The sequence below is a fragment of the Cyprinus carpio genome, chromosome A7, assembly GCF_018340385.1.
Source record: "Cyprinus carpio isolate SPL01 chromosome A7, ASM1834038v1, whole genome shotgun sequence".
Taxonomy (NCBI): domain Eukaryota; kingdom Metazoa; phylum Chordata; class Actinopteri; order Cypriniformes; family Cyprinidae; genus Cyprinus; species Cyprinus carpio.
Window position 1 is genome coordinate 6157388 of NC_056578.1, and position 12972 is coordinate 6170359.

The following is a 12972-nucleotide window of genomic DNA, read 5'->3' on the forward strand; positions in this document are numbered from 1 at the left end:
ATTAGTTTGTTCTCTTTTACCTTTAGTTGATTGGACAGCACATTGGTCATATAAATAAATTAAAACAAACAAATGAAATTGATGAAAAATTATACACTCATGGTCATCAATGCCATATAGACTAAATTGTTTACCATCAGGATATTTTTATATTTCCACATACTGCTGTCTTAAAAATGGTTGAGATCCTATTTGACAAGTTAATGAGCTCAGCCTTCAAGGGCAGTTTTTATTTTTGTGAGTTCTATGGTAATATGATCACAAGGAACTACACCATTGGTTTCACACCATTACTGGACTTTACACTTTTAAACTGTTGTAAAATGTGATCACACACATACTTTTTTATGAGACTGGACTGTTTAATAAACGTGCATCTACAACACGAGCAAAATTATAGCACCTCTTTCCTTAAAGTGCATAGAAATGTAGCCAGAGCAACGTATTTCAATGAGTCTGGATGGCACGGTTTATATTTCGTGCTCTAGAGTTAAAGTGCATCTGTTTAAATTACTATTTAAGCAGTAGGCAACATACAGAAATATATTTGTCTGGTGGTCCTCCTCTGAATTCACATTCTTGTGTTGTTTCAGTTTAAGAATTAATTAAATTTAATTATGTTAAATTATGTAATTTATGTTGCACTATATAGTACTCTCAACAATCCAAGAATAAACACTATTTTGTTGTTAATTTTACAAAGTGAAACAAATGAGATTCAATTTTTCAGAACTTCCCTGTTCACCTTTTTGTAATAAAAATGTGAGGGGCAAAATATGTCACACATGTGACATGCATTCACCTACTTCCTTGTTTTTCTTTCATTAGCCATTCAAAAATAAAAGGAATCACATTTGACGGCAGGTTCTGTTCAGTGCAACACACAGAGATCTTCTCTCAACCCTTAGAAGAGGGGACTAATACTAAACATTTTCACAATTTCTGAACACAGGCGCATCTGAAGAACGAATCACTCTCAGTAATTTAAACTGATCAGGTAAGACAGAAAAATCAGAGAAAGATCAGAAAAAAGTAATTAGAAAAATAGATGAATAACTTTTTAAGAAAGCATAAGGAAACTTATAAGCATTACGAAACATCAGGAAACCTTTATAAACTCATTAATTAAATAATAATAATAATAATAATAATAATAATAATGTTCATGGATCTTACTGCTGCTTTTCTCAGTCAGAAATCGTCAGAGATGGGGAGCAATAAGTCAGTTCTAAAAGACAAAGGCTACACATTAGTGAGTGAACAAGAGAATAAAACACTGGTGAAAAATAAAGGTGGTGATCAGTTTGTCATTAAAAAGCTGAACGCTGACCAGGTAAGACAATCACTTTGATTATAATATTGTTTAAATGCAAAGAGGAATTCTGAAATATATCTGTCTGTTTTCAGGGTGATGTATCAAATTTTCTCCAAAAGCTCAATTATCCACACATAGTTGAACATAAGGAAATCATCAGAGGTTAAAAGAAATTTACATTACTTAATCTGCATTCAGTTTGTTTGAATGTGTAGTGTTCACATTCAAACTTTGATCAATTATTTTAAAGTACACTGTAATGCATTAATCTGCTTTCAGATGGTGACAGTCTATATCTTGTAATGGAGCTCTGTGAAGGTGGAGATCTCTGTATTATTTTTATTTTAGATAGTAAATGTATTGTTGCATTTTCTGAGGTATGTTTGTAGATTCATAGAAGGTAAAATTTAACCCATTTCCATGACCTGGAGAATTAAACTGGTTCACAAACAGTTGGAAGAGATGAAAAGATCCGACGAGAAAACTTAAAAGAAGACATTTATCTACAAATGTAATGTTATCTGTAAATGGGAACTGATATTGTGATTTTGTTGCAGTGTTCATGTGTTGTTAGGCTAAATGTTTTCCATATGCTGGTTTTCAAACTGGAAACTTTAAAGTCGGCATGAAACAGAAGATGCAATTGTCTTGTCTTCCCTATTGTGACATATATCTGAAACGGCTTCTCAATCAAGAAATGTAGGGCGGGACTTGATTTTGTCAATAGGGAATTTTTCTTCAAGCATGATACAGAGTAAGAGATAGTCGAGCAAAAGATAGGTTTGATTTTTTTGTACATAGCCTAATTTGCGCGCATCAGGGAGCCGCTCTCAAAATGCGGGCAACTGAAAACACTTTTGAATGCTCGGGTTTTACTTTCGCTTTCTTATGTGATCGCGCACACTCTGTGTAAAGGAATAGCCGTGCTGAATGCCGTCGTGCTTTTCCCTGCGTCCATCGGCAATTACAGCAGTGGCGGAGCCAGGATGTTTTTATAGGGGTGGCCAGGGAGGGAGGGAGGGGGCAGCAAGGGGCGGCACAGACATCTTCATTATTTCAATATAAAAAACACAACTGAGTAGGCTACAATTAACTTGCCCAGTCAGCTTGGTTCTGGTTCTCAAAACCCCCAAAAGCTTGTTCTCCATCACTGTATACTCACTGATGAGACATGCAGATAGTGATAAGAATTAGTTAATAAAAAAAAAGAAAGAAAGAAAAAAGAGAGAAAATGAATGTGAAATGTGAAATGAGTTATTTTATGCATTTAAATGTTTTCATTTTCGTTTGTAAAAAAAAAAAAAAAAAGTATAAGTGCACTATGTTCATAATTATTTGTGCATTAAATCACACACACACACACACACACACACACACAAACCGCTTGCACAACTGCACAATATTTACGTACATGCATTTGAGAGACGTTCTATACATACATGAATGCACTAATCGCCTTTTTGGTTATGTCACAGCTTAACTGACGATAGAACTGCATTGTATGTTCATTGTTTCTTGTTAGCTTTATTTATGATGAAGCGATACAGAGCGTGCGCCTTATATTCGCGTAAAGTTGAAGAGTGTGTGCCGTGGGCACAGTAAAACAGCTGTCAGGACAGGAAAGTTTGTTTTACTGACATGCAGCCTAACAACATCTCACCAGACCGCAGTTCACTGTTGTTCTACTGAAGCTCATGTGGAACATGTTTCCGCGCTCGTTTGAATTGCGCCTGACGCTTATTCGTCTGAGAAGTCTCCCGTTTGATGTGGTCATAAAGAGATACGCTGGTTCCGCGCCTTAATGAATGCATTTCTTGTAAAGAAAAAAAAAAAGGGGGGGACAGTGGGGTGGCCAAGCTTAGGTCATTGGTGGCCACGGATTTTGAAATTTTGCAAGGCCTGGAATTAAGACAAAGGCATAGTGTAAAAACAAACAAATATATAATAAATACACCTTCCACATCACATAAACCATAGTCCAATTAAAACTTATTTTGTACAATTTGTAGTACAATACAAAACTACTGATTAGTAACTAGTCACAGCATTGATAATAATAATAATAATAACAATAATAATAATAATAATAATAATGTGTGTGTGTGTGTGTGTGTGTGTGTGTGTGTGTGTGTGTGTGTGTGTTATTTTAAAACATTCAAAGAGGTCCATTTGCCTCTTCAGCATGGTTGGGAGCTAATTTTATTAAATGAAATCCTGAAATCAGAAAGGATTTAGCTTGGAATTAAGAGGTTTTTTTGTTTTGTTTTGTTTGTTTGTTTGTTTGTTTTTATTATTATTATTATTTTTTAGCAGACGACGGGAACACAAGGAGACCAAACAAAGGGAGTAAACACAGTCAACCAACAATGGGCTGAACAGGTGATGGAGAGAGAGGGGGGGTGGGGGGGGGTGCTGGGTATAAGTGCAGTTCTTGATGAGTGTGGTAATGATGTGTGATTAAACTCAGAGGAGAGTAAGTGTAGTGTGAATGGTGACTGTGCAGAAGTTGAGGGAGAGTTTGGTGTAGCAGTGACAGTAATCAGGAAGGAGCATTAAACCTTACACATATATGAATCTGTAAAGTTAAGAATCCATTAACTATTTACTGAAAAATGATTATTATTATTATTGTTATTTTTTTGTTTTTATGTCACTATGTTTTTCACTACTTGCTGTATTTTTACAATGCTGTAATACAATGCTTTTCACGTTTTAATTTGATTGATTTACAGATTCTGGACTGGACTGTGAAGATCTGCATGGCATTAAAGCACCTGCATGATCAACAGATCCTCCATGAAAACCTGCAGCCCAAGGTACAAAATGAACATTTAAATAAAATGTGTTTATTTGTTATTTGTATGTTTTGTGTATAATGTTTAATCAGAATGTCATAACTGAACCTTCTGGTAAAATGAAAGACTTCTGTCTCGCAGCTTTAAAACTGGATTCACTGTATTTTTGAAAGCAATATAAAGTTTGTTGTGAAGCTGATAACTAATTAGATATGTTTATTCTGATTTGTGTGCGAGTGGTGTGTGTGTGTGTGTGTGTGTGTGTGTGTGTGTGTGTGTGTGTGTGTTTCTATGTCTGTGTGTCTGCATCAATTGGCGCATTAATATAGCTTTTTATATATAGGCTACCATTCAAAATCAGTTCGATTTTTAATAATTTTTACTGGAGTCTCTTATGCTCAACAAGGCTGTAATTATTTGCTGAAAAATACAGAAATAAATATTTAATATTTCACAATATTACTGGTTTGTTTCTTATTTAATACTGTATAATTTAAAATACAGTATAATTTATTTATGTGATGCAGCGCTGAAATTTTAGCATAATTACTAAAGTCTTCAGTGTCACATGATCCTTTAGAAATCATAATAATATGCTGATTTATTAACAGTGTTGAAACTGTTGTGCTGCTTATATGTGTGTGTGTGTGTGTGTGTGTGTGTGTGTGTGTGTGTGTGTGTGTGTGTGTGTGTGTGTGTGTGTGTGTGTGTGTGTGTGTGTAGGAACATGTGATACTTCTTTTTTGATTATTTGATGAATAAAAGGATACAAGAATAACATTTATTCAAAATACTAATCTTTTCTATCAATATATGTCTTTACTGTCACTTTTTATACATTTAACACATCCTTGCTGAATAGAAGTATTAATTTCTTTAAAAAAAAAAAAACAAACAAACAAACAATGCATCCACCTCTGCACACACACACACACAAACAAACAAACAATGCATCCACCAATTTAAAAAGCAACAACTAATTAATCACAATTTTTTATGCAATTAATCATGATTAATTGCATATTAATATATTGTCATAATTTCACATTGAACCTCCAAATTAAAGGTGGTATATTTTAAATGTCTAATGGCTTCTCTTTACAAAGTAGCCTATTATTAACAACATCCAGTTTTTCTGATACAATACTGCTACTGATATCTCTATTGCATTTTAATTTTTATCTCTAATTTTTTTTTTTTTTCTTTTTTGCATTTTATTATAGATTTTAAAGATTACAGCATATTTGACATTTTTTTATTATTTATTTTTTATTTTTATTTTTTTACATTTAGGCTCTAAAAATAAACCTTTTAATTTAAGTAAACTTAAAAAAAATCTTCACAAAAACTATCAGTTGAAGAGCTATACTGGCGCTGTCTGAAGCGGCTCAGTCTCTTCCTTTTCTTTTTCGGCTGTGAAACAACAGCCTGGGCCAATGATTCCACCTTGTGGACAAACTAATTAGTGCAAAAACAATTCAAGGCGTATGTGAGACCTGCATGTACTCTTCCCTCGGGCGGATGAAGATTTATTCTTTACATTTATATAGTTCATTACATTTATATAGCACATTTCTGCTTTTCTAAGCGCTCTACATTGTGAAGGGGGTATCTCCTCATTCACCACCAGTGTGCAGCATAGTGCACCAGAACGCTCACTACACACCAGCTTACTGTGGAGAGGAGAAAGACAGATGGACAGACAGACAGATAAACAGATAGATATCACCATACTTCCCAGTTAATAATTTTTTTTTTTTTAGAGAGAGAATTGGACAATAAAACCGGTTCAAAAATCTGAAAATACCTTCAACATCCAGAAAAGTTTTAATTCACAACAATTTTTTTTTTTTTTTAAATAAAATGTTGTATAAAATCATGCAAATTATATGAACAAACCCCTCTGTAAACCTCCAGAATAGCCTATAGAAAGGAATAAAACTGTAAAGTGTGTTGTATGTGCAGTGTGTGTATGTAAGTGCTGCTGAAGTGGTTTTTACTGGCTCAGTGTTGGAGAAAAATGTCATTTTGAGAAAGTGGCCTTGTGTCGTATGTGTTGTATTTGAAATCTACAGACACAAATAGTGTATTTTTGATGTTTCCTTTCCACCTTAGTGTCTCACCTTAATTATTTTAATCTAATATTGCAGCTATAACCAAAGCTTTGCTAAAATGAAACTGAATAAATGTGTGTTGTCTTATGACAGAGTATATTTTTCACTGCGTGTGGAACCATTCGTCTGGGAGAGTTTGGAAAGATTCGTGGATGGTACTGTATGCGCTCATTTAATTCACATGTACTATTCAACATGTACTACATGAAATATTGTGATCTGTGCCATGTATTTCTGTTCCTATCAGGTCCACTGATGCACAAACAACAAAAACTGAAGCTCTCTCATACGTTGCACCTGAAATTTTGAGTGGCAGACATTATGATGGCAAATCGTAATAAACATAATACATTTCTGATGTTTATACTCTTATGACTAAACAGTTTCCATAGCTGAATATTAAAACTCTACCCTTCTTAATCTTGACTTCTTTACAGTGAAATCTGGAGTCTGGGCTGCATCATCTATGAGATGTGCATGCTGAAGTGTGCTGTAAGATAGATTTTCTTTCATCAGATATTGAGCTTGTTTAGATCAATGTTAAGCTTTAATAAAACAATATTTAAAGTACACTGATTTTGTAATGTAGATATACTGCAGGTTACTCTCATTGAGACAATCAACCACTTAAATAGCTGATATCAAAATATCGGTCATTCAGTACATTCTTTGTTTTGTTCATTTTCTTTATTTAATCATATAGCACCTTACAGGCCCACATGAACTACTCACTATTCCCAACTGCTGTACATTACAATAAAAACCAAAAAAAAAGAAAAAAAAAGAAAGAAAAATCATATCATGAATCGTGTATTACAGCATATTCAAAGTTCTCTGCAGCAATTCAGTAGCTTTCAAATCTTGCACATTCAAGATTGGAATGCTGAATATTCCAAAAGAACTACTTAATTCTAGTCCTGTTTTGCTCATATTGTAATTTAAATGCTTGAACATGAGCTTGTTCAGATTACAGTAATCAGTACAAATGTTGTTTTCTCTTTTGATATTGCATTTTGAATCTTGACAGTGGTTCAGGAAAAAAAGCATTGCTTGAATGTGAAATGACACTTGAAATATGCATTTGCTGTAAAGCTGCTTTGAAACTATATATTTATATTTATATGTAGTCATTTCACAGACAATTTTATCCAAAGCGGACAATAGAAGCAGTCAAAACCAACAAAAGGACAATAATATTTAAGTCCTTTGACAAGTGTTGGTTAACCTAATGAAGTACTGTACATGTAGCAATTAAAATAAAGAATAAAATAAAAAATAAAACGAGTCAAAAGAATAGAAAAAGAATAGAGAATGTTGGTGTTAGAGGGTCATTTTTAATAAGAAATAAATAGAAAACAAGAACATAGAATAGAAAAAAAGAATAGAGAATGCTAGTGTTAGAGGCTTTTTTAAAGAAAAGAAAACAATAGCAATAATAGAAATAGAATAGAGACTGCAAGAGTTAGAGGGTCAAATGAAGATTAAAGAGACATGACCTACTCTGACTCAACTTTGATTTGGACTTGTAGGTGGGCTGATTGTTTTGTCTCAGAAAATGAGTTTTTGTCCAGTTTTAATTATTATTATTATTTTACATGACTAGATGATTTTTTGCCTGTCTTTAGTTTCCAGGAAAAAACACAGTTGAGATTATTTCAAAGATACTTACCTGCTCCTACAAAGCTCTGCCACGTACCTTCTCTGAGGATCTTCGTCAGCTGGTAACAGACACACTTCAGATTGATCCAGCGGATCGACCATCTGTCAGTGAGATCTTGATGAGGCCTTTCATTATCAAACACCTTTATGAAAAGGTAAGTTTATTAAAATGTTCACTTTTTAATATATTTGGCTGTAGTCTCCTAAAGTCATAAAACACAGAATGTTTTAGACACTGGCAATGACATTAATTTCTCAACAAAAAAGGTATTTCTGATTCTGATTAATGAAATTAAACAAAACACTGAACTGTCAAACACAAAAAAAAAAAAAAAAAAAAAAAGAAAATTTTTTTTTTTTTTTTTTTTTTTTTTTTAGAGCACACAAACTATTAAAGAGCTTAATGTGCGTAAAAATTATGAAGACATTCAAGAGACACCTAATGTGTCTGAAGACAGTCAAGAGACACCTAAAGAGGCTAAAGTCAGTCTAAAGGTTCTGGAAGAGCTGGCTGATGGTTTGGGGACAGTCTACTACAACACAACTGTTAGCAGTCTCACAGGAGGAGTAGTAGGCCTGGCTGGAGGAATCACATCTATAGTTGGACTTATTCTCACTCCTTTCACTCTCGGAGCCTCTCTGATTGTAACAGGAGTGGGAATCGGTGTGGCAGTCGCTGGTGGAGTAACAGCTGGTGTGAGCAACGTAACAAAGATGGTTAACCAGCGTTCAAACCGCCAAAAGGTCAAACTGATCATTGCCGAGTTACAAGAAAAAATTACCTCCACAATCTGCTGCATCCAAATCATCCAAATAGCAGTGGAAATTGAACAGATTAAATTACACGAAAGCAGAATATCATTGTCCAATGCACAGTCTGATGAGAATGTGTTTGCAAATGCTGGAGCTCGACTTGGACGAGGGCTGGGAGGGATTTCAGAGCTCATACGTTTAACTGAAGTCGCAAGTATTGGGAAAGTTGCAGCTCAGACCACAAGAGCTGTTCGTGTGGCTGGAGATGTTACAGTGGTTCTGTCTGGACTTTTTGTAGCTGCTGATATATTTTTTATTGCCCTTGACTCCAAAGAAATTCACAAACTCCGCAGCGATTATGCTTCAATAGAGACTCAACAAGAATCAAGCACTAGGTCAAATGACAATGAATCAGGGCACAGCGATGCACAAAATCAGCAATCAAAGCTGCAGTCTGAAATCATGAGATTTGTGATCAAAATAAGGGAGACTGTAGAGGAGCTAAATAAGATTATGAATGAATTAAATGATGAACTGGAAAGACAGGAAAGACTTCCAAACAATGCGCTACCAAACAATGATAATTAAGAATTACGAGAGTGGCAGGCTATAATACTCAGTATATTCCTTCAGTATCCAAGTATTGATTATAGTAGCAGCACATGTATGGGAAGGGTTGAGCATATATTCTGGGGTTTTATTATGTAATTTCTAGTTTGGCTATTGATCAGAAAAAAATTTGAATAGGAAAATAAAGAGGCATTTATCTCGCTGCACTTCCAGTGATCTTGTCATTTTAATTATGTTCTGAATGTATATTGGGCCTTTTTCTATTTAGAATGATGTGTTGCCTAATCTTTATTTCCTTGATGTTTTTAAAACTAGAAAAATGGAAAATGTAAGCACAAAAATGTCTTGCGTATGCCATATGTCTGTAATTATTTTTATTTTTATTTTTATTTTCTGCAGTGTAACTGCAATCACAAATGGTAATTTTCAAGAAAATATCAATTGATTTGTCATTAAAATTAATGCTTAATTAAACAATTAATGAGAAGACTTTAGGCTGTGTTTAGTTTTTCAATAAACAGTTAATTTACTACTGTTAATCATAACATATATAACAAATACAAGCATGACTATTTATCCATTCAAACATCATTTGGTAAAGTGTGAAATATTTCAGGAATTAATTCTGTCTTTAGATGCAAGTCAAGTAACAAAATACACTCTGGTCACAGTGAGTACCTGCATCTTTACCCCGAACACCTAGTTTTCAACATTTGTATTGATGCTCCCAACCAAGACTGTCGCAAGTCATTCTAGCAAATTCATCAAAACTTGTTCATCCAGCTAGAGCTTTATATATTATCTGCTTGGAGGGAAGTCAGTAAAATTTGCAACAGAAATGTAGAATACACCACAAAAAAACAGCTAAAATAAGTGCCTTGCTCAAGGACACTTCAGTCATGGGTATTGAGGGTGGAAGAGAGTGCTGTTCATTCACTCCCTCCCACCTACAACTCCTGCCAGCACCAAGACTCGAACCTGCGACCTTCTGGTTACAAGTCCAAATCTCTAACCATTAGGCCATAGCTGCCCCAAAAATGTTGCAGAGAAGTGGGTGTGTTCTGGCGAAAATCAAACTGATAACTTTGTGAAACAGATAGATTTATTTTATTATTATTTTTTTTTTTTACATTATTATTAATTATTGTTATTCATTATTATTATATGCCTATAAGTCAGTGTCAAAGTACATTTACAAAATGTATAGATTATGGTTCCTAACATCATCCTTAAAATTATTACTTAATTTAAAGAAAGTCAATTTAATATCTATTGTTTACTAATGTTAGTATGTTGGGCAAAGTCAACAAATTAAAATACTCAATATTTTTATTTTGTTCCAACCCCAGTTTTTGACACACTATACGCAAACAGCCCACACATGTAGCACCACCTTGTGGCCAGTTTTAATAACAAGAAGGCTTCAACATGATCCACCTCTCGCTGAAGCTCTTCTCATCTCTACTTGTTTCTTGCCTCATCATCACAGTCCATTTACAGAATCAATATCATTCAAAATTGCAGATTTTAATAGTTTTCCAGGTAATGGACTGGATGATGGAGGAGCGAGGGAATGAGGAAGCATCAAAGGGGAGTATTGAGGATCACCTAAAGTTTAATTAATTTTGCTGTTCATGTTCAGTTGATTCAGGTCAGCTGATCTTTCAGGGTCACAACCCAAAACTGGTATAAGTAAGGCACATTGGGACGCAGCATCAGTGAATTCCAGTCAATCACACGCCATGTTAACATATTGACCTCATGATGTCACCATGCTAATTATGGCAACAACAAAAAATAAAAATAAATAAACAAATAAAAATGACATAAAATGCTGCAGTTCATTTTGAAAACAGCTGACGAAAAGGAAAAATTAAAGCATCATATATAAACTTAATGTGTAATGGTTTGAAGTTTGTCACGTAGCACTACATTATGAACGTTGGAAGCAGTGACGTCATATGACACGTCTCACTGGAGTCAGGGTTGATCGATCTGCCCCGAGTTCACAGGTCAGAAGTCTGACATTCTAGATCTTATTTCCAAGTAGGAAGTTGGGAAATATCTGAATTATTTTGCTTGAATCAAATTTGGCATTTTCAAAATCACTTATATCTGCCATTACTGAAACTGTCTCTTATTTTTTAAGGATGATTGAAATGCATGTCCAAAGTATGGAAAAGGCTACAAAGTGTACATTGTGCCAATCTTATGTTTACTGAGCACTACATTTCTTCTTTATTGACTGAGAAAAGGAGAAAGTAGACACAACCAGAAACTACTGTAACTGCACAAATGAAAGAGTATCATTTACACCGAGTACACACTCTTTATACTGACATCAGAAAACCACACAGCAGCATTTGAGTATTTTACCTTGTCTTCACAGTAAATGTTGTGATATGTGAACATAAATAATAATATTATTATTTTAAAATTTAAATGTTAGTATAACATAGTGGTGACACTGAACTGTACCAGAATTCAACTCAAATCCTGTAAAGATGCAGAAGAGATTCACATTTGTAAGAGCATAATATAATATGTAGGACAAGCGTGATCTGATGGAGAATGTTTTGAGTTTAGTATCCAATCACACACAGAGCATGCTGGGAAATCCACTGTCCAGTTTCATCTGTCAGCAAAAATGATTCATGTTATCCCTACTCAAAAGCACTATACGATAACTTCCATTTTACAATTTAAAGTGAAATCAAATCAATGAAATCAAATCTTGCACCTTATTAAAATAAGTAAACTGAACAAGCAGCAAAAGTATTTGGAGTGTTTTAAGTTTCATATTCTAACAAATACTTTATAAAATTTTACTTGCCCGCAAGTTTGTCTCTGATGTTTTTAGTAGTAGAGTGATAAAAACCCTAAAAGTGCAGGTCAGTGTTATTTATATGAATATATTATATATACATATCATCTAGACAGTTTGGCAAAATCTCTCATCTCAAATTCTGTAATTCTGAGACTAAATTAACAATTCTATTCATGTGAAACACATGACATAATGCAAACTAAACTAAATACAGCTGAAATTGATCCAACCACAGAATTAAAGATCCCTGTTTACATCCTGATCACTAGATCACACACATTAAGCATTCGATTACATGACAAGAAGCAAATTCAAATTCATAAGCAAATTCTGTTCGGGAACAAGGAACAAGGAACGAATAAACTTATGAAACTTAAGTGCACATTATATAAAAGCATCTGCAAAATGTGCATATGTAATAATTAAATTACTCAACCATAATATGAGTGAATATATGATGCATCAATACTTAAGACTTCCTGTGTTGAAACAGGATTTATTTAATAAATATATATTTATAAATTAATATGAATAATAACAAAATGAACACTAATCAACATGAGCACTGTCTCTTCACTTACATTTAAAATTCATTGCATTTAAAAAAAAATAATAATAAAATCTGTAAAAACATTCATAGTTATTAAGTTCTGAAAGTGGCAAAAATGTTAAACATTTATTACCATATCATTGTTCCAACTCTCAGTGTGAAAGCTTAATGTGAGGAACAGATGAATATTTGTCTGTTACTCCACTGAACTGATGGTCAGAACTCCTTAATTGACTTTCGCAATTTTTTTTTAATATGATTATGATTAGAGCTAAACACACACACACACACACACACACACACACACACACACACACACACACACACACACACACACACACACACACAAGGAGAAACAAACACTGTATGAGACCATCACCAAACAATAA

The 12972-nt window shown here is 33.8% G+C and overlaps 1 protein-coding gene across 2 annotated transcripts; it reads left to right on the plus strand.

Annotated features, from left to right (window-relative positions):
- The first annotated feature begins 835 nt into the window (after positions 1–835).
- On the plus strand, positions 836–9412 carry LOC109056078 (serine/threonine-protein kinase SULU-like). Of its 2 annotated transcripts, XM_042759404.1 has the most exons (10): positions 836–997; positions 1192–1333; positions 1408–1477; positions 1595–1692; positions 4048–4131; positions 6318–6379; positions 6472–6558; positions 6662–6716; positions 7850–8038; positions 8262–9412. In XM_042759404.1, the coding sequence occupies exons 2-10, from the start codon at positions 1208–1210 to the stop codon at positions 9222–9224; spliced, it is 1734 nt and encodes a 577-aa protein (XP_042615338.1). In that variant the 5' UTR covers positions 836–997; positions 1192–1207; the 3' UTR covers positions 9225–9412. The 2 variants fall into 2 exon arrangements, with proteins under 2 accessions (XP_042615338.1, XP_042615337.1); XM_042759403.1 differs by lacking the exons at positions 836–997; positions 1192–1333; positions 1408–1477; positions 1595–1692 and adding an exon at positions 3462–3694.
- Positions 9413–12972: the final 3560 nt, after the last annotated feature.